The sequence below is a fragment of the Passer montanus genome, unplaced genomic scaffold, assembly GCF_014805655.1.
Source record: "Passer montanus isolate IOZ18808 unplaced genomic scaffold, ASM1480565v1 scaffold230, whole genome shotgun sequence".
NCBI lineage: Eukaryota > Metazoa > Chordata > Aves > Passeriformes > Passeridae > Passer > Passer montanus.
Genome location: NW_024366927.1, coordinates 152,171 through 172,574, shown reverse-complemented (window position 1 = coordinate 172,574; position 20,404 = coordinate 152,171). Strand labels below are relative to the sequence as shown.

General features: G+C 38.5%; 2 protein-coding genes across 10 annotated transcripts in view; one reads left to right on the top strand and one right to left on the bottom strand.

The window, feature by feature from the left end:
- Window positions 1-4,132: 4,132 nt before the first annotated feature.
- On the bottom strand, window positions 4,133-11,934 carry CUNH4orf33 (chromosome unknown C4orf33 homolog). 7 transcript variants are annotated; one of them, XM_039710791.1, is made up of 7 exons: window positions 11,867-11,928; window positions 11,550-11,632; window positions 10,919-11,111; window positions 9,526-9,586; window positions 9,282-9,333; window positions 8,982-9,181; window positions 4,133-7,965 (listed from the first exon to the last, which is right to left on the bottom strand). In XM_039710791.1, exons 3-7 carry the CDS (start codon window positions 11,097-11,099, stop codon window positions 7,866-7,868), a joined length of 594 nt encoding a protein of 197 aa, XP_039566725.1. In that variant the 5' UTR covers window positions 11,100-11,111; window positions 11,550-11,632; window positions 11,867-11,928; the 3' UTR covers window positions 4,133-7,865. The 7 variants fall into 7 exon arrangements, with proteins under 7 accessions (XP_039566725.1, XP_039566726.1, XP_039566724.1 ...); XM_039710792.1 differs by having other exon boundaries at window positions 11,792-11,922; XM_039710790.1 differs by lacking the exon at window positions 11,550-11,632 and having other exon boundaries at window positions 10,919-11,108; window positions 11,792-11,932.
- Window positions 11,935-11,974: 40 nt separating this feature from the next.
- SCLT1 (sodium channel and clathrin linker 1) overlaps window positions 11,975-20,404 on the top strand; it is a 28,518-nt gene continuing 20,088 nt past the window's right edge. For 2 of the 3 annotated variants that reach the window (XM_039710785.1, XM_039710784.1), the window contains exons 1-8: window positions 12,416-12,539; window positions 13,398-13,465; window positions 14,109-14,161; window positions 15,021-15,090; window positions 15,905-15,960; window positions 16,306-16,438; window positions 17,112-17,234; window positions 18,955-18,999. In XM_039710785.1, coding sequence (XP_039566719.1) covers window positions 12,431-12,539; window positions 13,398-13,465; window positions 14,109-14,161; window positions 15,021-15,090; window positions 15,905-15,960; window positions 16,306-16,438; window positions 17,112-17,234; window positions 18,955-18,999 — 657 coding nt within the window. In that variant the 5' untranslated portion in view covers window positions 12,416-12,430. Of the gene's footprint in view, window positions 12,283-12,415; window positions 12,540-13,397; window positions 13,466-14,108; window positions 14,162-15,020; window positions 15,091-15,904; window positions 15,961-16,305; window positions 16,439-17,111; window positions 17,235-18,954; window positions 19,000-20,404 lie in introns of those variants that run through there. The other variant, XM_039710786.1, reaches the window with a different exon arrangement.

Sequence of the window (20,404 nt, the reverse complement as noted above, 5' to 3'; positions counted from 1 at the left end):
AGAATTTGGTGTGACTTTTCTGGTTCCAGTTTTCAAATTCAAACTTGCTTCCAAAGGGGGGCTCCCTGCAACTTAGGGCCTGACATAGCCAATCACAAGCAGCAGCTTTCCAGATTGGGTAACAGGTGGCATCATTTGTTTCCTCAAAATTAGAGCTCTTCCAGTGTGCAATGGCTTTTAACACCCAGCCTTTCAGATCCACACATCACCTGAGACTCTGCCAAACTTTCACCAGGAGATATGGAAACAGCCTTCAATACCAGTGCTAATGGAGCTTAAGCAAATGTGAAAAGCTCCAGACTGCTTCAGAAAACCTGCTAAGATATCAAATGCAAGCATGTAAAGCATACTAAAAGGTGAAAATAGGCACACAAGCAAAGAAAGTTATCCTTAAAAAAAAAAACCTCAATGTACTCCTATTGTCTCCTTTTGTGTGAAGCTGGTGATGGACACTCAGCAAAATCAGTCTGACAGCAGTTACAAACTCTTCTAACGAGACCTGAGAGTCTTAGGTGATTTCTAATGCAGTAGAAGGGCTCAGGGAACATGGAACACAAATCCAATGGAAAGCAGGCTTCACAAAACAGCTTTTAATTAGGATCTTCTAATTAGGTGCTGAAGAGAGACACAATCACCCACAATTAATTCTACTCTTGATATGGCTTAGGGAACATCACAGCTAAGTCAGAAAAGACACAGGCAGTTTAGCACTTTAACTTTCAAACCTGAATTTCCAAGAGGCAACGGGAAAACATTCCTTAGTTTTTACTTGTTCTCTCAACTGTCTCCCACTGTGTGGCCTACTGAAAACAAAAAAACTCATTTTGCATAATACCTGCAATTTATTTTTAAACAATCCAGTCCTTATGACCATAATTAGATTAATCCCATCTGCTGAAAAACTAGGCAATTAGTAGTTCTAATAAACTAGCCATTAACTTGTACTGAGAAATTACTGATTTTAATAGCAGTATATTTAACAGTTTAAAGGAATCATCACATTTGTCAATTAGCACCATTAATTTTTAATTAAATGATCTTTCCACAAGTGGAGGAAAAAAAAACCCCAACCCAGATGTTTAATTAAGTTTATATGGAGTAGAGAATTCTTCTGACTAAAATGCAATTTTTAAGGGCTGTATTGGCTAAACCAACATTTTGAGATGTAAATGTTGATGCACAAGCTAAAGACAGAAAGGAGAAAAGTTGCACAGATCTTCAGACAAAGGGCTTCTCCACTGAGGTTTTTGTGGTCTTGCTAATCAGGAAAAAAACAGATTTCATCAGAAAAAAATCCCAGACATTGTTGAAAACTACAGAGGACTTTCAGAATGAAATGAATCATAGAGGGAGAAGGTGTTAATAACCAAAGAGGTTATTTACTCAGCATATCACATTACAGTGAGCACAAAGCAGTCAGTCAGTGCAGGTGATACAGAATCTGTGCAACAGCCCTCATTTTAACAGATAAATTGCACATCTTATAAGCAAGGCCATCAGGATTTGAAGCACTTCAGGCATTACAGACTCAAGAGGATGAAAGCAAAGACTTGGCACTCTGAAGCTAACACATGCAGAATGTGATTAGTCTTTCCTGTATCATTTACTAAACCTGCTAATTAATCTGGAGGGCCTCACACAAGCATCAAATACACAGACTAACTGATATGGAAAGCAGTCCATTTACTTCTCTATTATACCTAAACAGGTGCAAAAATAAAAAGAAAAAAAATCCACTTCTCATTAGCTCAGACATTCTTTTCCAATCCTATATGTTAAAACTCAATAAGTCTTGACACTTCAAAGGCGTAGCATGTGGAAATGGACTCAAGTCTGAAGGATATTCCAGTATATAAAAAAAATTCCCCTTGCCTGTAACAACTTACTTTGAGACTTTAAAAATTCTGCTGTGAGCACAAAAGGACATGTCAAGCCAAAAGCACTGGCAAGATAAAGATGTCTCCTTTTAGGCAGCAGCCTGCACTTAAAACCCAAAACCATTTTTCATGCCAAAGACTTCTCTAATGACCTTCTCATCAATAATATCTGAACAGATAAAATATAGTCCCCACTTCCTACTCAAAGAACAATATTAACAATAATCTGACAGAGCTTGATGTATGAGATCCCTCCAAGGAAAACTTGACTGTTGGTTTGTACACAGATTTGATCAACAATTTAAAAATACAAATAAGATAGTCAGACCTGTTTAAGAATGTAAGGAAATACGATTGATGTTAGTTTGAACAGTGATTTGTGATATACAGCCTGGTGGCACTTCACCTATTGCCTTCAGCACAAAAGAGCCTGCAGAGGTGATTGAAGGGATCTATCCAAGAATATAAAGGAGCACAGAAAGGCATTGTTGCATCAACTACTCAAGAATTCAGAGGTGATCAAGTGCTCTGCAGCCTTATACATTTTATATTTAATTTCTAGCCTATGACTGTACGATCCTACACTCCACTGAACAACACATATCATGTGAACTTCACTGAGAGGGTGATCAGACAGGAACCAGAACTGTCTGCCCAGTTCAAGAAACTGGAACAGGCTGTCCAGGAAAGTGGTGAAATCACCACAGTCCCTGGAAGTGTTCAAAAAATGTGTGATTATGGCAGCTGGGGACACAGGATAGTGGTGAACACAGCAGTGTTAGGTTAACAGCTGGACTCAATCTCAGAGGTCTTTTCCAACCTTAACAATTCTGATTTATGCTGTACTCTTATTTCACCCTACAGAGAGCATGAAGAGAATGAAACTGTTACCAGCAAGACATGTGGAGATTTCCCATTCCCTCTTCATGTATGGTTGGCATTTAGCCCACAACAGCAAAGTCTGAGCTTCCCAATTCCCTGAATTCTGGCAGCTTTCTTCTTCCACTTCTCACTACCTTCACTCAGCAAGAGAGTTTTGAGAACATCAGCAAGGAGCTCTGCTTTGCCCCCAGCTATTAGCACACAGTTCTAGTATAGCTTGTAAGTAATGAGAAACCACTGCAGGGAATCACAAAACAATTCCTTCAGTTGGGTTTCCAGCTACAAGAATAGCTGCAGTCTTTCCAGCCAACAATCCATCCAGCACAGTGACCTTTTTACATAGGTAGATGCCTAAAAAAAAGTAAGAAAGAGAGCACATGCTTATCCTATCACACTCCCAAACTCAAATTATTTTATGTTGAGAGGATCTCTTTAATCTGATTTTATATACTTTAAACCCACCACTTCATCTTTCTGCCATGTAGCTTTACCAGTCAGCCTCCCACTGAGTCCACAGAACCTTCCCAAGCACACAGTGGCAGCAGAGTGTAAAGGGAAATATCACCTTCCTCTGCTCCCAGCATGGCTGATGACAGCCCCAGCCTGAACAGCAGGTGCTCACAATCAAAGGCATTCCCCATCACATAACCTGCCCCTGCTAGGCAGAAAGAACACTTCCCACTGACAGAGTCAAACCCTGGCAATTCTACCTGCCAGGGGTGGATTCCTGCTCCCAGCAGATTCTGCAGAGAATTCACCTCTCAAGCTGCACTCTTCTGAAGCTTCTGTAAAGCTGTTACACAGAAATCACAAAAATTGACAATATGGACTTCTCACCAAGTCTCAACATTTCGTTCTAGAAGTCACAGGAATTTAAGGAAGTACAAGACCACAGTTCTGTCTTCTGACATCATGAACTACCCTTCCTTTGAAACCATTAAATATTTTGCTGAAATTAAAAAGGTTTAAAGCAGATACTTGGCATAAGAGGTTACAGCCCACTCTGTTAACATTTAGGAAACTAACATGCAATTTTAAAACAAGAACCAGTTCTTTAAAGTGCCAGACATGATCAAATATAAATGCCATGGCTTGTATAAGCTATAAAGCACTGAGAAAGTACCAGTTTCCAAACACTTTCATTTGCAGAAGGAAGCAAACTGAGCAGTAAGAAGTGAACCAATTACATTGCCTAGAATTAGAGAAGAATAATTTTATCACAGCTACTAGTGGCACCAAGATATAAATTTCACTGCCTGCAGAGACTGAGTTCAAGAGAAATAACTCACGAAATGAAAGGCGAGATTAAATTGGCAACAAATGTGCTCTACAGAGGGAATTTCTGTATTATAAAAAGGTAACATCTGAAAACTACTTTCTTTTTCCCTGACAAGAATCTGTACCACAGTCCAAGAAAGCCACTGGACTAGTCTGGCTAGGCTGGTTTTAAAACAACAGTGAGGACACAGTAATTTAGTTTTACTTCAGTAATGTTTACTTCAGCTATTTTAACACGATTTAGTCAGTTCTGGTCTACTACATTTAAAAATACATTTGTATTTGCAAATACACTACATAACTGGCAGACAGTATTTACACACATACTTCATGAGAGTCTACAGAATAATTTCTGAAAATGAAACAGGAAAATATTTTGGTATGTTCATAGCCAGCACAGATACAAACAGTGCCTCCTGATCCATCCCTGGAAAGCCTCCCAAAGACCCCCTGCAGCCAAGGCTTTTACTTGTTTAGAAACAGAATAATGAAAACAAGCTTGGACAGAACAGAATTCTCCTGACAATACCAATTTCAACAGACAGACAAGGAGATGGAAAAAGGCCTAACAGTTTATGATGAGTGTTGTATTGATCTCACTGAGGCTGTTTATATGTTTATACACAGCTGTTTATACAACCTGTGCAAATAAATCAGGCTTAACACACTTCCCTGTACTTTTGCTGAAGCACTGCTCAGAGACACTGCAGCAAACTAAAGCACTCAATAAAAGAAAAAAGAAGGGAATCACCAACTAAATAAATGCAGGTTAACTATCAAATTTCAGCACCATTATTCTAAATGTACCATAATTAAATGCAATGAATTCCACTTTAGAGATTGCCCTAGTACCAGGGAAGAATACTTTTAAATTTTACATGCAGCAAATTATGCACTGTGCCATTCACATTTCGAAAGGATTTTTACATGGTCAGAATTTAAAACACAACAAAACGTTTTGTGTTGTGCCTCTCAGAGGCACAAAACAGCCTTGAAAAAAGGAACTGCAAGCAGTATAGTACTCAACATCACATTCAGCATTAACTTATCATCAATGGTACTGGGCAGTACAAATATTAACTCACTTATGTATCTAGTAACTAGAACAGATAATGCAGTAGCTGTATCAGCCATAACAGTCAAAATGTATATAGTCCTGAATTAAATTTGAGCTTCCTAGCTCTAATATCTGACCTGGCATACCAGAAAAAATATTTAAAAGTATACAAAGACATAAGCAAAATTTTACTCCTGTTAAGAGCTTTTGCATCCAAAAAAAGCCCCAATGCGCAGGACCACTACAAGAAATATGAGGTGTTACCTGAAAGCCTAAGTTGCTCCAGCTTTGTATTTAAGGTACAAATGACTTCTACCAGTAGCACACGCTACCATTCAAGTTTTCTTTACATTTTTTTTTTTCATTTTTGTATTGAGACAAAGAATTTTCTGTCCCCCTCAAACCAGTTTTCACGTTGTTTCACTGCAGGTTGTTCTAACCACCTTGAAGGGGTGAACCACCTCTCACAAATCAGCCTGTATTAAAAGAAATAAATTCCTTCAGAATTCAAAACAGCCTTTTTGGAAAGTCTGCCAGAGACTATCCAAGACATTTGCAAAAAAATTAATCCAGAATAACACTGAAGTAATTTGAACACCACAAAACTACTTTTACACTACAGATTGACTGACACCTCATGGAATTTATCTTCTGTTGGTTTTATTTCAAAAATTATTTCTGAAAATAGCCTTCCAGGAAAGCAAACATTACAACTGTAACTGCCCAGCATGACAGCTGTTTCTTACGACAAAGATGTCTCAAATAAACCAAAATAAGCCACCATCAGCTTGACTGAAATATCCTTTTCTAAAATCAATGATACAGGACGAAGGAATGGATCTGGTTAAGGATAACAGGCTGGCAGCACCAAGGCACAGTTTAGACAACCTTCTTCTCCCACCTAGTGGCAAGAAGCAAAAAGAACAAGGTCTCTGGGAGTGCAAAAATAATTTCAATTTCCTGGAGCACCTAGACAATGTTTTTAATTTAAATTACTTATTTGGGAAAAATAATCTATTTCCCTCCAAGTTCATCATTTACATCCAAAGTCAAATCCAAATCAGTCAGTTTGAAGTAGGAATAAACAAGAGATAAATAAAAATTTTTATTTACTGTCTTTACATACAAAGTATCATTCCTCAGATGAAAACAACCTTTGTGAGAAAAGCAGTACACCTATTTTTAATCTTTGCACATATTTTTTTGACAAACTTTTTAAAATAAAGTCCAAAAGTTTTGCACAATAGCATTTTGGTTTTGACTAAAATTTTTTAAGAAGCTTTGAGATGTCAATGTCTAGATGATACTTTTATCAGCATTTATTGAGGTATTCAGTATTTCAGACTGATGTAATTCTTTAGAAAACTGTACATAGATAGAAGGTAGAAAAGAAGCCAAACAACTGGCGGTACAATACTTACAATTTTCAACAGATGCCACTTTACAGCAAGGAACCTATATTGTCTAATTGAAACAGAGCAAAAGCAGTTGGATAGCTGAGTGCACTGACATGCCAAAGTCTGCCACAGGGGAAAAAAAAACCAGTATCTTCAAATTTGAAAGCACAGTTCTATAAAACTGGAGGTACAAAGAGGGAATCTAAAGCTTAGCAAAAACTGTGAACTAACATGCTATCTCAGATATTAACCAGACTGAGATGCTCTTCACAAAGGTGGGATATTCCCACCCTCTTTGCTTCTCAGGCAGAACTTACAGCTAGAATGAAGCTGAAAGACAGCAAAGAAAATAGGACCATCAGAATGTGTTTGTTACTGCATACTGAGCAAGCTTCACATTTTTTAAGATAACTTATATAAGATTAAATCAGCAGCCACAGTCAAGCAGCAACTGCTATGCTAGACAAAAAAAAGGAACACATGATTTGTAAATCTTGTGAGGGTTTACAGATTAGATGTTGGCACCTAACAACGTTCACTATTGTTAAAATTACTCATGCCCATACACAGAAAATATACACCTGGAGTATCTCCAGCCCTCAGTGGCATGCAAAAAAAATTCTCAGACATCTGAGATGAATTCTTAAAGTGATGTGACAAGTCTTAGGAAAAAAACCCACTTTTGCATACACATAACTATATCAAAAGATTTCACTAAGCATTATTTGTCCCAGAAACTTCATCTGAAATAGAAAAAACCTTTTGTAAATCTATCCTCTGCACCTAAACACCATTAGGAACTCCACAGAGAGGTCTGTGAGATAGATTAAGTTCCCCCTTTGGCATTAAGCAAGGGAAAACTTCAGGCACAGGAACATACAGGAAAGAGCAGCGTTATGCTTCTTGCAGGGCAAGTACTAAGCCTCCAAAATCCATGATAGCTACATTCTTCCTCCTGATTGTAAGCAAAAAATCTAGGCATATAAGGATCTCCTTCAGCAATCAACAAACAAATGAGCAGCAGTGAAAACACAGCAGAAATGCAGCAACTATAGGAAACCAAAAGATTCAATCCAGGTATTGGCCTTGTCACTTCAGAGCTCTCACAAAAGCACAGCTGCAATTTCAGCACATTCTTCCTTCATTGATAGGAGAAAATTCATCTGTTGCACAGATGAAAAACTCCAAGCCATTCATACATTTAGAATCAACAGATCCACGTGCTTTGCAGTTGATTTTCGGACTGATACATAATTTTGGTGCCAAGGAAAGCCTTGCTAATCTGTTATCTACAACCTCTGCTCAGAATGAGGAAGTTGTTTCCACACAGCTCCAGCCAACTTCAACATTATAAAAATTTATGCTTCAATCCATTCACTTGGTGAGACATTTCCATATATCTGATTCAGGCTGCTTCCAGTCTTCTCCTGTTAGTTCTTTCAGGTTCAAGTCTTTGAAAAATTCCAAACGATGACTACAAACAAAAGAGAAATAAGCAAAGTCCTAACTTTTGCAGTAATGTGTAAGAGCAAAGACAAACAGAGTAACGAAATCAGCAAGGAACAGATTCTTCACATAATTTCATCTGCTACCAACATCTGAAAAAGACAAGATTTTTTTTGGAAGGTGTACTATAGAAAGAATTATAAATACCTTCTTGAAAGGTAAGACAGCCATTCTCCAGTGCAATACAATAAATAAGAATAAAATAAAAATTTCCCTTTGTCACAGAATACTGATGTGTTTTATTAGAAATAGCTCTGATTTTTTTTTTAATATACAGTTGCAAAAGCTAAATTTTTCTTAAATAAAGGGTAATTTACCCAAAATTTACCCTACCTCACCATCACTGTATGTTGTGTGACAAGTTTTTTAAGAGCTATAGTATGGCTTCCAGAGCTGGGTCATTTATACAAAATGCCCAAGAGTAACAGGTTTTACCAGATCATCTCAGCCTCACAGGCAAGGAAGAAAATAAACAGGCCCGAAGCACAATTTAAAAATCCAAATTTGCTGGTTTTTCTATGGATACAGGGTATCCTTTAATTTTATTTTTTTAATTTAGTCTGCCTTTTCAATTTTTTCCACAGCATGGAACCATCTGTAGAGGTGAAAGCTTTTAGAACAGTATGGGAGGAGCAGAAGAGATTTACTGGAAACGTACCTGGTGAAATTATCATTAAATGGCACTTCAGGAGGAGCTGAAGTCAAGAAGGAAAAGTAGAACAACCCACCCATGATTTAGATGAGGAAGATGATAAAAGCAGATACCAATGTGTAATACTGTATATGTAATTTTCTATGCACCTAGCATGCACCTAGCACTAATTACAGTGCCACAGTGCTTTACACAAGTACAGCACCAGTGGACCCAGAGCTAAGTCCTGTAACAAAAATACTAGGGGCACTCAATCCAAAAACCATATCAGCTTTTTAAAGTATTCCAACAATAGTGCAACCATTTCACAGAAGAGCTCATTTTATGCTTACAAATCTGGTTCCTGTCCTTCCTGCAGCTGGTGTGGAGGCACAGGATAAAGTGCTTCATATTTTCTCTCGTCTCCCGAGCCATGAATTGCAAAGGCATTGAACTTGCCAGTGCATGGTGGAAAATAACTCCAAGGAAGAAGAGCTTTACCCTCCCATTCGGTTTTCCTTCTGGTCACCTCAAATTCCAAAGGAAGCTCTTCCTGTTAAAGGAGGGGGAAAAATTTTAAATAAGAGGTATTGGCCATCTTTTGATCAGAAAGAGGTACATAAAAATCATTATGAATGTACTTGAGCACTTACTTTCCATGCTCTTCTTCTGCCAGAAAGCAGCAGCAGCAAGTACTGCCCATGGCTGTCAAAGAATCAGAGCACAGTTCTCCTAAAATTATGTCAAGTTATTAGTGCATTATACCACCACAAATATGTACATTCCCCACACTGACCCAGTTTCTGTGTCTAGTCCCCCTCATACATGCGTCCAACATGCAGCATTACAACTGCAAGAATAAATTAACTTTTGGGACTTGTTCAGTGCTGTACTTACGGACAAAGCTCAACTTCCAAATACTGCTCAGTTCTGTCACTCAGAAAGAATGCTTCTACAACTGGAAAAACCAAACCAAACAAAAAAATTAAAACAAAAAAACCCCCACCAAAACAAGCTGTCAGTATTTTATATTAACTATTCTGTAATATCCTGAGATCTTCATATCCCATTAATACAACTCAATTTTCACATGTTTTGACCTGTGCTATGCCAGAGCCTGACTTGCTACTGACATGAACACAGTAACTACAGCCCAAATATTCAAAATGCTGTGCCACAATTCCGACTTCAGGAGCTCTTATTTTAATTGCTGTGATCACAAAAAGCTTTATAAAGTACTGTACTGACTTTATTAGCTTTGCCAATTCCAGTTTTGAAAACACTCACCCTGATGCAGCAGGAAAATAAGGGAAAGAGGATCACACATTTAGATGAGGGGGCACACCCCATAAGTAAAACTGCTAAATCTCAGAAATCATAAAAAGGCACTTAGCTCTTAAATGATTTTTCCCTGCAGAGGGATATTTTGGACAGGGGATTACTGTTCCAGGTCTCTTGAAAGCTGCATATGACATTTGAATCACATTTCAGGAACAGAAAGTTGAACTACAATGGTGTTTCTCATGTAAAATTACAACAGTGCTTCTCACAGCAATGACACTATTAGAAAACTTCAGCTAGAATTATGATGTGATTAATACCTTTATTTACTTTTACTTAAGCATATTTATTATAGTAACACCAAAGAGGTGCTAATACCATTTTAGTAGAACTTGAATCAGAATAGCTCAATAATCAGGAAATAAGGAACTGCTAGAAACATTCAATTCTTGCATTACTCAAAGCAACAGGTAAAAGTGACAGTACGGACAGGAAAGGAGAAAATACCCAGCACTACTAGGAGAGTTTTGCCCATTTAGTTTGGTTACAGTTTTGAACTGCACTTCATGAGGTGTAATTTCTGTGTTTCACACCTTCCTACTCCTCAAAGGAACTTTGGAAAAATGACTAAAACACACAATTTCTTAAAGCAAAACTGAAATGAGTCTTTATGATTTCACTTCTCCTTCCACAAGGGCATTTAAATATATAAAAGCCACAAAATTATTTTGCTACTCAAATATGTAAAGCCTCTGATAGTTCACAAGTTGCACCAGTAACCCAAAACCTAAGTTTGAATGCATATACTATTGACAGGATCAGGAAGTCAACTTCAAAATTATTGAAATCAACACAGACCACTGAACTCCAGTTTTGGGATTTTTTTTGAAAAAAAACCCCAACTATCACAGATTTAAAAGTTTCTTTAAAAAAAGACCAAGCATATCAAATACAGAGGAACATCAGTGTCTACAGAAAACAGATACATCTGCGGAAGAGTTACACTTACCCTCATAGTCCCACAGCCCACCAAAAGGTTTCCCTGGCTCTCCGGGAGGTGCTGGAGGGTCATTGAAGAAAGGAGCTCGAACTTCCATCAGCAGTCCTGCATTATTCGGCCTCAGCCCAATTGCAACGGGCTCGTGGCTTACAGGCAAACCATCCCAGGTGTGTTCAATTCGAAATTCCATCTTCAGGCACTACATAAGAAAAAGGAAAGTTCTATCAAAGAAGATCTCAGATTCCAGCTCTGCATGAATTGTCGTTTGGTTGCGCAGGGGAAAAAAAAATAAACACACACTTTGATACAAAGTCAATTACCAAATCACGTTTATAGACATCAGAACTGAAACAAACTAGGTTTGTAACAAAAACCTAACTAAACAGTTACATAAATGCTGCTTCTCATAGTTTTTATACCCGTAGGGTTACGAATGTCTCTGAAGCCTTAATTAGCTTAAGGCTTTTCACACGTACATCTAAAAAAATACCTTCCCAAACCACCAGAAACATTTATCAAGAGGACAGATAAACAAAACAGTCTCCACTACATGAATTTAGAGGATTTGGTAACATCAGAAAAACAGACTGAGGGGAAACCTTTTAATGCTTGAGACATAAGAAAATGAAGCAACTAGCTAGTTTCGTTTGCAGTCATTGCAGATCAGCCTTTCCTTAAACACCTCCAGGGACGGCGGGCAGCTCGTTCCAAAGCCGAATCACCCTTTGTATAAAGAAATTACTCCTGAAGTCCAAGCTGTCCCTCCCCAGATGCAGTTCCGGGCTGTGTCCTCTCCCGCTGCCGCCGCCTCCCCGGCAGAAGCGCCCGGTCCCCGCCTGCCCACAGCCTCCGACGGGCAGCCCCTCCCGGAGCGCTCCGCACCGGGTTCCTCGCTCCGCTGCTCCGGCCGCAACCCGACTGTTTTCCCGAAGGGAACTTTAAGCGCCTACCCCTAACCCACAACCCGCAGCAAAGTTTAGCGAGGCAATCTCTCCCAGCGCCGCCTCAGCGCCGCGCCATGGCCGCTCCCCACGTGACGGGGGCGGCGCTGGCGGCCGGGCCGGGCCCGCCCGGGCCCTCGGCGGTTGTGAGGCTGCTCAGCGGGGCCCTGCGGCGGCCGTGGCTCCGCGGGCACCGGGGCTGCCTCCTTGCCAAGCGGAGGAGCGGAGCGGAGGGGCGGCTCTCCCCGCTGCCCCCGCCCCGGGGCACCGGCGGCTGAGGGGAGCGCGTCCCGCCCTGGCGGGTCCTGCCGCCCTCCCTGCTCCGGTGCGACTCCGGCTTTCCTTCCCTCCCCTCCGGCCGGACAAGCGGCTTTTCCCCCCGGGGCTTCGTGGTGTTTTGCGTGGGGAAGGCTGGGAGCGAGGCACGGCCAGGTGGGTGTTGGCGGTGGGGGTTTAAATTGGGTGGCGGTGAAGGTTTGTGTTCCGTAGGTTTCCCTGCGAGGAACAGCACGGGTGGCGCTTTCAGCTAGCTAAACACCAGGAATTGAAAGCTGCTAATGAGGGTGATGGCAAAAAACTCATGCGTTTTTGTATGAACGGCTTTTTAGTTATGAAACCACGGCGTTTCCTACGCTTTAGAAAGCTCTCTTTCCAGTCATTAATTAAATTTGCTTTACGGACCAAAACCGGTATTTTTAATTTTGTGTTCCTTGATGGATTTAATATAACTTAACATTACTTAATTGGAGTCTGTCTCAGTTACCAACAACATAACTGGCCGAACAGATTTGCTTCTGCTGAGTTTATGTTCCTGGGAGTTGGAGATGGGGCAGGCGCGTTGTCCCGGGAATGTCGCTGTCCCCGGTTAGCGCTGCAGGAAAACCTGGCAGCAGGAGCAGCTCCATCACTCAGACCTCCGAATTTCACTGGGTACGAAGTTCCGTGTGGTGGCAAAACTGAAAAAAAACTTCTGATTCCAAGGATTTCAGTAGCAGAAAAGCTTCTGTCTGAGATAACACAATCATTCTGGTTCAAAAATCTGTATATTTCTTGCACTTTGCAAGAGTATTTATTATTCCGTGGCTTGAAAATATTGGAATGCTGCCTTCTCGTATGTATTTCTTTTAGCTGTAGCTTATTTTGTAAGTCTTTAGAATCTAAGTAGAACTCAGACTAAATTCACTGTGAAATGGTGATTTCCCTTTCCTATCAAAGAGTTTAATCCTTTTTTTAAAACAAATATTTATACATTTTCACAGGACAAGATTTGCAATTGACTTCTATGCCAGCTGAGCCGCAAGTTGTTTTAGGCCTACTCTGGACCCGATACATGAATTAATGTTTCTCTTCCTTCATAAATGTGAAATCAACATTTCAAGTCCTGAGTTTTTTTTAAACAGTTGTGCTAAATATAAGAATTTCAGAAGCTTTTTTTTTTCTTTTCCCTTGAAGCATTATGTTGTTAAACATATTTCTGACTGCCAGTCCCGTTTACGTAGATAGAGGCCTGTGTTATAGCCATGATTCTCACACATGTTCTTTTTCAGATCAGAGGTTAAAAATGGCACTTGGACACTCTGAAACCAGTGAGGTTCTGAGAATTACTGCTGAGCAGGTATGTGAACTCGGACATGGGAGTAGAAAACTTTTTTTTTTATTATGTTTGTGATAAACAACTTTCCAAACATGGAGCACAGCTCACTTCAGCGTTGTCTGGCCCTTTTTTGAGTCCATCATACAATGCAGCAACAGCAGAAAAAAACTGCCCTAACAGTGAATTATGATATTTTTAGTGAATTTCTGAGAGTTTTATCCCTGAAAGAGCACTTGATTTGTAATTCAAACACTTTTTCACTTTTCTAAAAGATTAGTCTCGTGTTGAGGTAGCTTTCTGTACTGGGTACCATAAGCCTGTCTGAAAGCTTGTGCAGAAGCTAGGGCTTCAGTGTTTTCTTGACGCTGCGATGCATGGAAATGAACCAAGCACTTACACAAACCTGTGATTGTTCTTTTAAGATGGAGTTAAGTTTCCCTCAGATGTATTTATGCTTTAGATCAGAGCATGACTAGGAAAAAAAAAATCATTATTTTTTCATATTGAGCCAGCACTCAAGGGTTTTTGAACATAAATCTGAAAGTGATTCTGTGGCATTTTGTGTACAGATTACAGTACAGACAGTTTTTGGTCTCATGTAAAAGTTTAAAACTACATACATTTATGTGCAATTACTAATGATTAAATTATTATTCCATTACAGGAATATGCCCTTGGTGGTGATGGCACATCAGGATCCAGGATGATGGACCAAAGGTAACTGATCCCAAGTGATAAGTGGGAATGCTACAGTGTATTTGAAGGAAATTGTCATGTGCTCACAGGAGTGTAAATATCCAGGTGAACTGGGTCTTGTATTTGTGTGTCTGTATAGCTGTTAGGTGGTACTGTGTTTATTCAGTAAATTAAATTACTGACTTTGCTGCCACAAGCTATAAAATAAAGGATGAGAGATGAATGAAGGAATTGTCTAGTCTAAGTTCTGAGAGAATAAACAAAAGTTCTGGTAAGATTGCACTGATCTAGGTAACACAGGTACCTGCTGTCTGTTGAGATTGGGAGATGTTTTTAAAAGTGTTTTTTGACACTCTTCAGCTAACAGTTGTCTATCAGTAAATGGCTTCATGATCACTGTAATTTTCTTTTACAAAAATAACCTGGCTTTTCTTGTTAGCTTTTAATATAGAATTTTCAGGGAATTGCTAGCAGTTGTGAAAATATTAGGAGAGAGAATATATAGAAGTAGAACTACAGTGTTCTGCATTGACTTTTAGGCCACTTTACTATTGTATGTGACAGCAGCAATGAAGTCTAGTATTTTAATATTTGGGATTGTGTGTGAATCAATGAAATATTAATATTGTATTTATGGTCATTTATTATTTCCCATTATATGTTCTGTTTCTGTTATGTAGCACCCTTGCTGTTAACGATCATTATTTAAAAGTAGTGATTAAATTTGTTCATTTGATTCTGGGGAATGTTGAGCTTGGAACTCAAGAAAAGTGACTGCTCTGTTCTGGCCTCTAGATTAAGAATTCTTTAAAACTACTTAATTATCAGAGCATTTCAGCATTTATGAAACTCATTCTGATAGTGTTTTTCAACTTCTTAGCTTGTCAGCTCTAGTCACAGAGTATGGAAAACAGGTGGAGAAAATGAGAGAACAGCTGCAGCTTTATCAGGTATGGGCATCCCCTACATTTCAGACTGGATTTTCTTTTAGGGGTGTGAATATGTAGGGCACTAGTTTTTGTCATGCTTCACAAAGCTGCTGGACTGCAGGCTGCCTCAAGGGGATGAATGGAGAGCTTCTGTGAAAAGGTTGGGAGATTGTCCAAATTGCAACAGTGTAATCCTGGGGGTTGAGTTGGAAGGGTTCCATCTTCCTTTCACGACTGGAAACATAAACGATATTAAAACTTATGGCATACAGAAAGCAATTTTTGCTTGTGATCTTCATGTAGAAGTTATACACTGCTTTTGGTTTAATGCACTTAATTGGTTTGATCTGTCCATCATAAAGATTTTGCAAATAGTCTTGCAGCTTGATCAATTTCAAGAGGCAACAGAAGCACTATGGCTTCCTTGCACTAGTGAACAAAAACAGCCAGTTTGGTTCATATAACTGGAGTTTCTCCTCAGTTAATTGCTAAACCTTCATCAAATACGTGCAGTATAAAAGATGAGTTATCCACTCTATCCCTAAAAATGTGAGTTAATTAAAAATCAATCTGTAAGGGCCATAGGAATTTCAAAAGGTTAATTTTAATGTCCATAATAACTTGCAAATGCTGAGGTGTAACAGGACTTGGCAGCTATTAAATTCAAGTGGCATCCTGTGACTTGCCTTAAAAAAGCAATTGACTTTCATTTACTGTATTATGCTGGATACAGTTGTCCATCTTTTGCAGTGTCAGTCAGAAATACAGGATTGACAGTGTTACCAGAGTTTATGTAAATTAAATGAGTGCTGACTCTTGCATGTCTTTCTGTCAGGTACAAATGGGTGAGATGAAGCTAAAATTGGAAGAAGTCACCAAGGAAAATGAAAGGTAAATGATTGCACTGCCATGTTGCTACTACTGTTTCTCATGATTTCTTAAACATTAAAAAGCTTCTTTTTCCTGGACCTTGAAATCTTCTACTAAGTAAACTCAGGATCATAATGTTAGAGTCTTGAAGTGCTTAATACAGATTACAGCACCAGGTAAAGATTTTACCATGTCACTAAAGAACTGGATGTGACACTATCTCAAACTGTAAATTTTGTTTATAGAACATAACTGAATAGATTTAAATTTTACTTGGAGGGAAGTAGTATGTACAGGTGGAAGGCACAGTATATTTCAGTTGTTTAAAAAATCCCTTTTAAAGAAATACCTTGCTTTGAATTTTAGGCTGCATGCAGAGTTGAAAGAGCCTCTTGAGAAGCAACTGGAGGCTCTTCCTTTTGTGCATCCTGAAACTGATATTCCTGCAGATGAAGGCACAGTGAGAGCCCTTCAAGAAGAACTACAGCTGGCAAAGCAAGTGTGTGAGATGAAACAGTTATATTGTTTTATTTCTCTTGTTGTGCCTTGGCAGACTGGGGGAGGCTGTTTTATTTCTTGATGCAGAAATTATTTGGTCAGAATTCCTTAAAGCTGTTTTGAGCCCCTCTTGAACTCAAAGAATGAAGAAACTAGTTTCCTAGATTCATAAAATATTTTTTTAATAATAATTTGTGTCAGTAATTTTACCTAGTTGACTTGATCTGTATGTCAAATTCATGATCAGCAACTCCATGAAATATTTTGAGCTTTTTGTAGTAACTTGTCATTTTAAAAGTATTGTAATGTGATATGATGAGGGAAGTGTGGGATATAGAAAGTAGTATCTGAATCTGAAAATACAAGTGAATTTTGTTCAGTTTCTAACAATGTATCAACTGAATTTTGGTATTTGAATAGTATCTATACTGTAGGCCTACCTTAAAGACCTGTGAAAGTTTGAGCTCTTCAAAAAAAAAAAGGCAAAAAACTGGAAGTGGAATTTGAACTTCCAAGCATCTGTTTTCTACACTTGAATTAAAATTTTTAAAAAATATGTGCAGAGAAAAGTATAGCTAATGGCATTTCTTCAGAATAGAAGTTAAGACCTGTCATTTTAAACAATGATAGATGAAGACAAATGTGCTGTAATTGAATATTGTTCTGTAAATTAGGAGAAAGACCAAGCAGTTGAGCGCTGGCAGACGCTGTCACAGGAGCACGACCGACTTCAGCAGCAGTACCAGGAGCGCCTGACTAGAACACACGTTCTCATAGCTGAAAGGAAAAAACAGAATGTAATTTTCATTTGTTTTTGTTCTTTTTTGTTTTCATACACACATATATATACACATAGACACACAAAATATGCATGTCCATATGTATATAATCCTGTGTTTGAATTGCACGGTCGGAAATCTTCAGGACATTAAAACATCTGGAAAAGTCACTTATGATTTCTGAATTCTGAGGTGGAAGTCTTTCTTTATCTGTTCTCCTGTGTTTGAAATAGTTGGAAAAGTAGTCATCATTTCTTACTGTTATTCAGTAAAGAAGTAAACAGGTGAAAAATCAAGTTCACTAGTCTTTGTCTAATGCTAGCTTGTGTTTAGCAGCCTGTTTCTCTTCTGCTGAGTCTGGGGAACACCTTTCAGGAAATTCTTAGAAAATCTGTTCTGCTCTGATGAGCTATGTAAAGATGCTCAGTGTGTAATAGAAACTTTTATGGACTTTGCTACATGTATTTCTAGGAAACAACCTACAAATTATTTTAATATTTCCTCTCTATTTTCAGACACACTTGCCTTGTGGGCACAGCTACAGCTCACCCCAGAAATATTTTTTTACTGATTTTTAGGGTTTTGTAGTATTAAGTTCACCTTGGCAATGTGATTGTTTCTGACAAACAGGATAATTGTCTGTGCAGCTGTTGTACTGTCAAGTTTCATAATTATTTCAAGGAATAGTTAAGGGGACTCTTAACTTTGTGTAGGTCCAACTTTCTGCTCCTGTTTCTTCTGTTAGATTATTCCTTGTGTTGTATTGTCAGTTTCTAATAACATACTCACACAGCAGAGTATAACGAGTCATTGGTAGCTGTTGTAGGGCTTCCAGATTCCATTTCTTATTAGTACCTCAATTTTTGGTGCATTTCAATGCCACTGTGACAAGAACAATGCTAAACAGCCTTTTATTCTTAAATGCTACTTGTCTCCCAGAGAAAATAGCTCTCCAGTTAAATAAAATTTTATTTCAGGTTTAGCTTTCAATGAAGGAGCAGCAAATAGCTGTCAGAGATAAATAAAAATAGGTCAGATCAAGTAGAATTAGAATTGACAGAAGGCAAGGAGGAGAGGGGCCATCATAAGGACTGGATGTAGGAGGTAAGGGAGTGGCAGGAGCTGGTTCCTAGCATATCCTTGGCCTTGGGACTGTTAGATAACACAATTAGAAGACAATTCAGTCCTCTCTCTGGTCTGAAGGCACCTGGCATGCTGCACATGGTTTTTCTGAGCTATACTAGTTCTCCTATAATGATGGAGTTCACATTCAGAGACTCAAGAACTTAACTGAGTTGGGTTTTTTTGGGAACACAAGACATCCTGTATGGCAAAGAACAAACTAAAATGTCCATAACAGGCGTTTTTAAATTAACAGGTGCATGTCTATTACTTTGCTTAGCAAAAATGCTTGTAGTAGCACCACAGTCTGTGTGACTCTTAAAAAGCACTGTTCATGTCTCTTTTCATGTTTTCATAGTAAGTGCATGTGAGCTTTGGAAGGAGGCATTTTGTGACCCAGGAAAAATAAGATAAATTGTTCAGTAATAAATCTAATCTTATGGGCTACGAGGTCAACAGCTAAAAACAATCTAGCTGAAATCTGTGAAGACACACTGAATTTTCTGCTACGTGTATAGTTGGTTTTTTAAAATGTTTTCAGCTGACTATGAAGATTTCTAATTATTCACTCTTTCTGACTGTAATGATTATAAGAAACTCTGAATTCTCTTTTTAGGATCAACTGAGTAGCATTCAGCAGCTGACTCGCCAACTGCACATGGTGAGTAAAACCTGAACAGTGAATTAGTAATTTCTTTATTTTCCTACTAGACCCTCAAAGTACAAAACCAAGGCAAAAAGGCCTTCACATATACCTGGTGCCACTCAAATTTGAAAATTTCTCCAGCAATCAGGAAGCAGTGATGGCTTTATTCCTGAACTCCAAACACCAGGTCAAGGTGGTTGAGAGGTCAGCTTTTAATTTCATGTGAGCTCTTTCTTTTACACTTCAGGGGTAAGCTTACACTCAGAATTACAGTAGTAATTCTGTACAGTAGCTAGTGTACTTCATGCATGTCTTCAAAAGGGAAACATTTCTTTAAATTATGCCCTCTTTCGTATGCTAGCTCTGGCACATTTTTATCCATTCCTGTTTTGGTACTGCTGTCTTCAGTGTCTTTGTCACCTTTATGCACATTTTGCTGAGCTCTGATAACCTTCCAGTGCTTTATCCACATCCTTAGACTGTGAGACTTCTTGGTTAATAAGCTTTAGCCTAGGCCTTCCAAAATTGACAAGCAGTTTTAATATAATCTCTCAAGTAGTTTTTTGTTGAAAAATTGAGGTGAAAGAGGGGGTGAGGTTTTTGGCTGAGCAGCTTGGTTTTGATTCCTGTATGAATTTTTTGAGTGTTTGTTTTGAATACTGGCAGTGCATAAAGAGTCCTAACCTACTCTAACAGTCTACAATTGTTTTTATCACTAAGATCTTTTTTCCTCACATCAGAGAAAATAATTAAGACAATATTTAAGATAAAGATAATCCATTTGTTTGCATTATCCATAAAACATTTGGTACCATCTGTTACCAAAGGCATAAAGATGTCATGGGATAAAGCATGAAGCCCTTTTTTTGAACTAACAAACTGAAAAATAGGAAGTGAGGAGACATGTTAATTAGTCATATTTTTTATTGTGGTAAAACAGCTGTGCTTCCTAGATGTGCTCAGGTTGGAATTGTTCAGCATATTTATGCATGCTCTGGAAATGAGATTCAGTATTGAGGCAAGAGTGTTCACTGCTGATGTTAAAATACTTATGGTAGTAAAAACTGAAGTAAACTGCAGAAATTTGCAGAAGGATCTCATTGATTATCTGAGTTCATTTCATCTGATATTTTGTTGTTATTAGTGAGACCAAAATAATAGATCTGGACAAGATGGGGTTTTTACTTTGGGTACTCTGTGGAGGTCTTGAAATGAACTGTTAGCACTCAGAATAGATATTTTAGAAGTAGGAAGTGCCTGAAAACAATTCTGAGCAACAGTCCAAAAAGCAAGAAGAACATTAGCAATTAATAGGAGAGAGGGAAGAAAAGGAGAATATTGTGCATTTTGAGTGCTACCTGCTATTGTGGTCCTCTTTACTATCTCAGTGTAAGGCATTTTCAATACTATAATGAACATG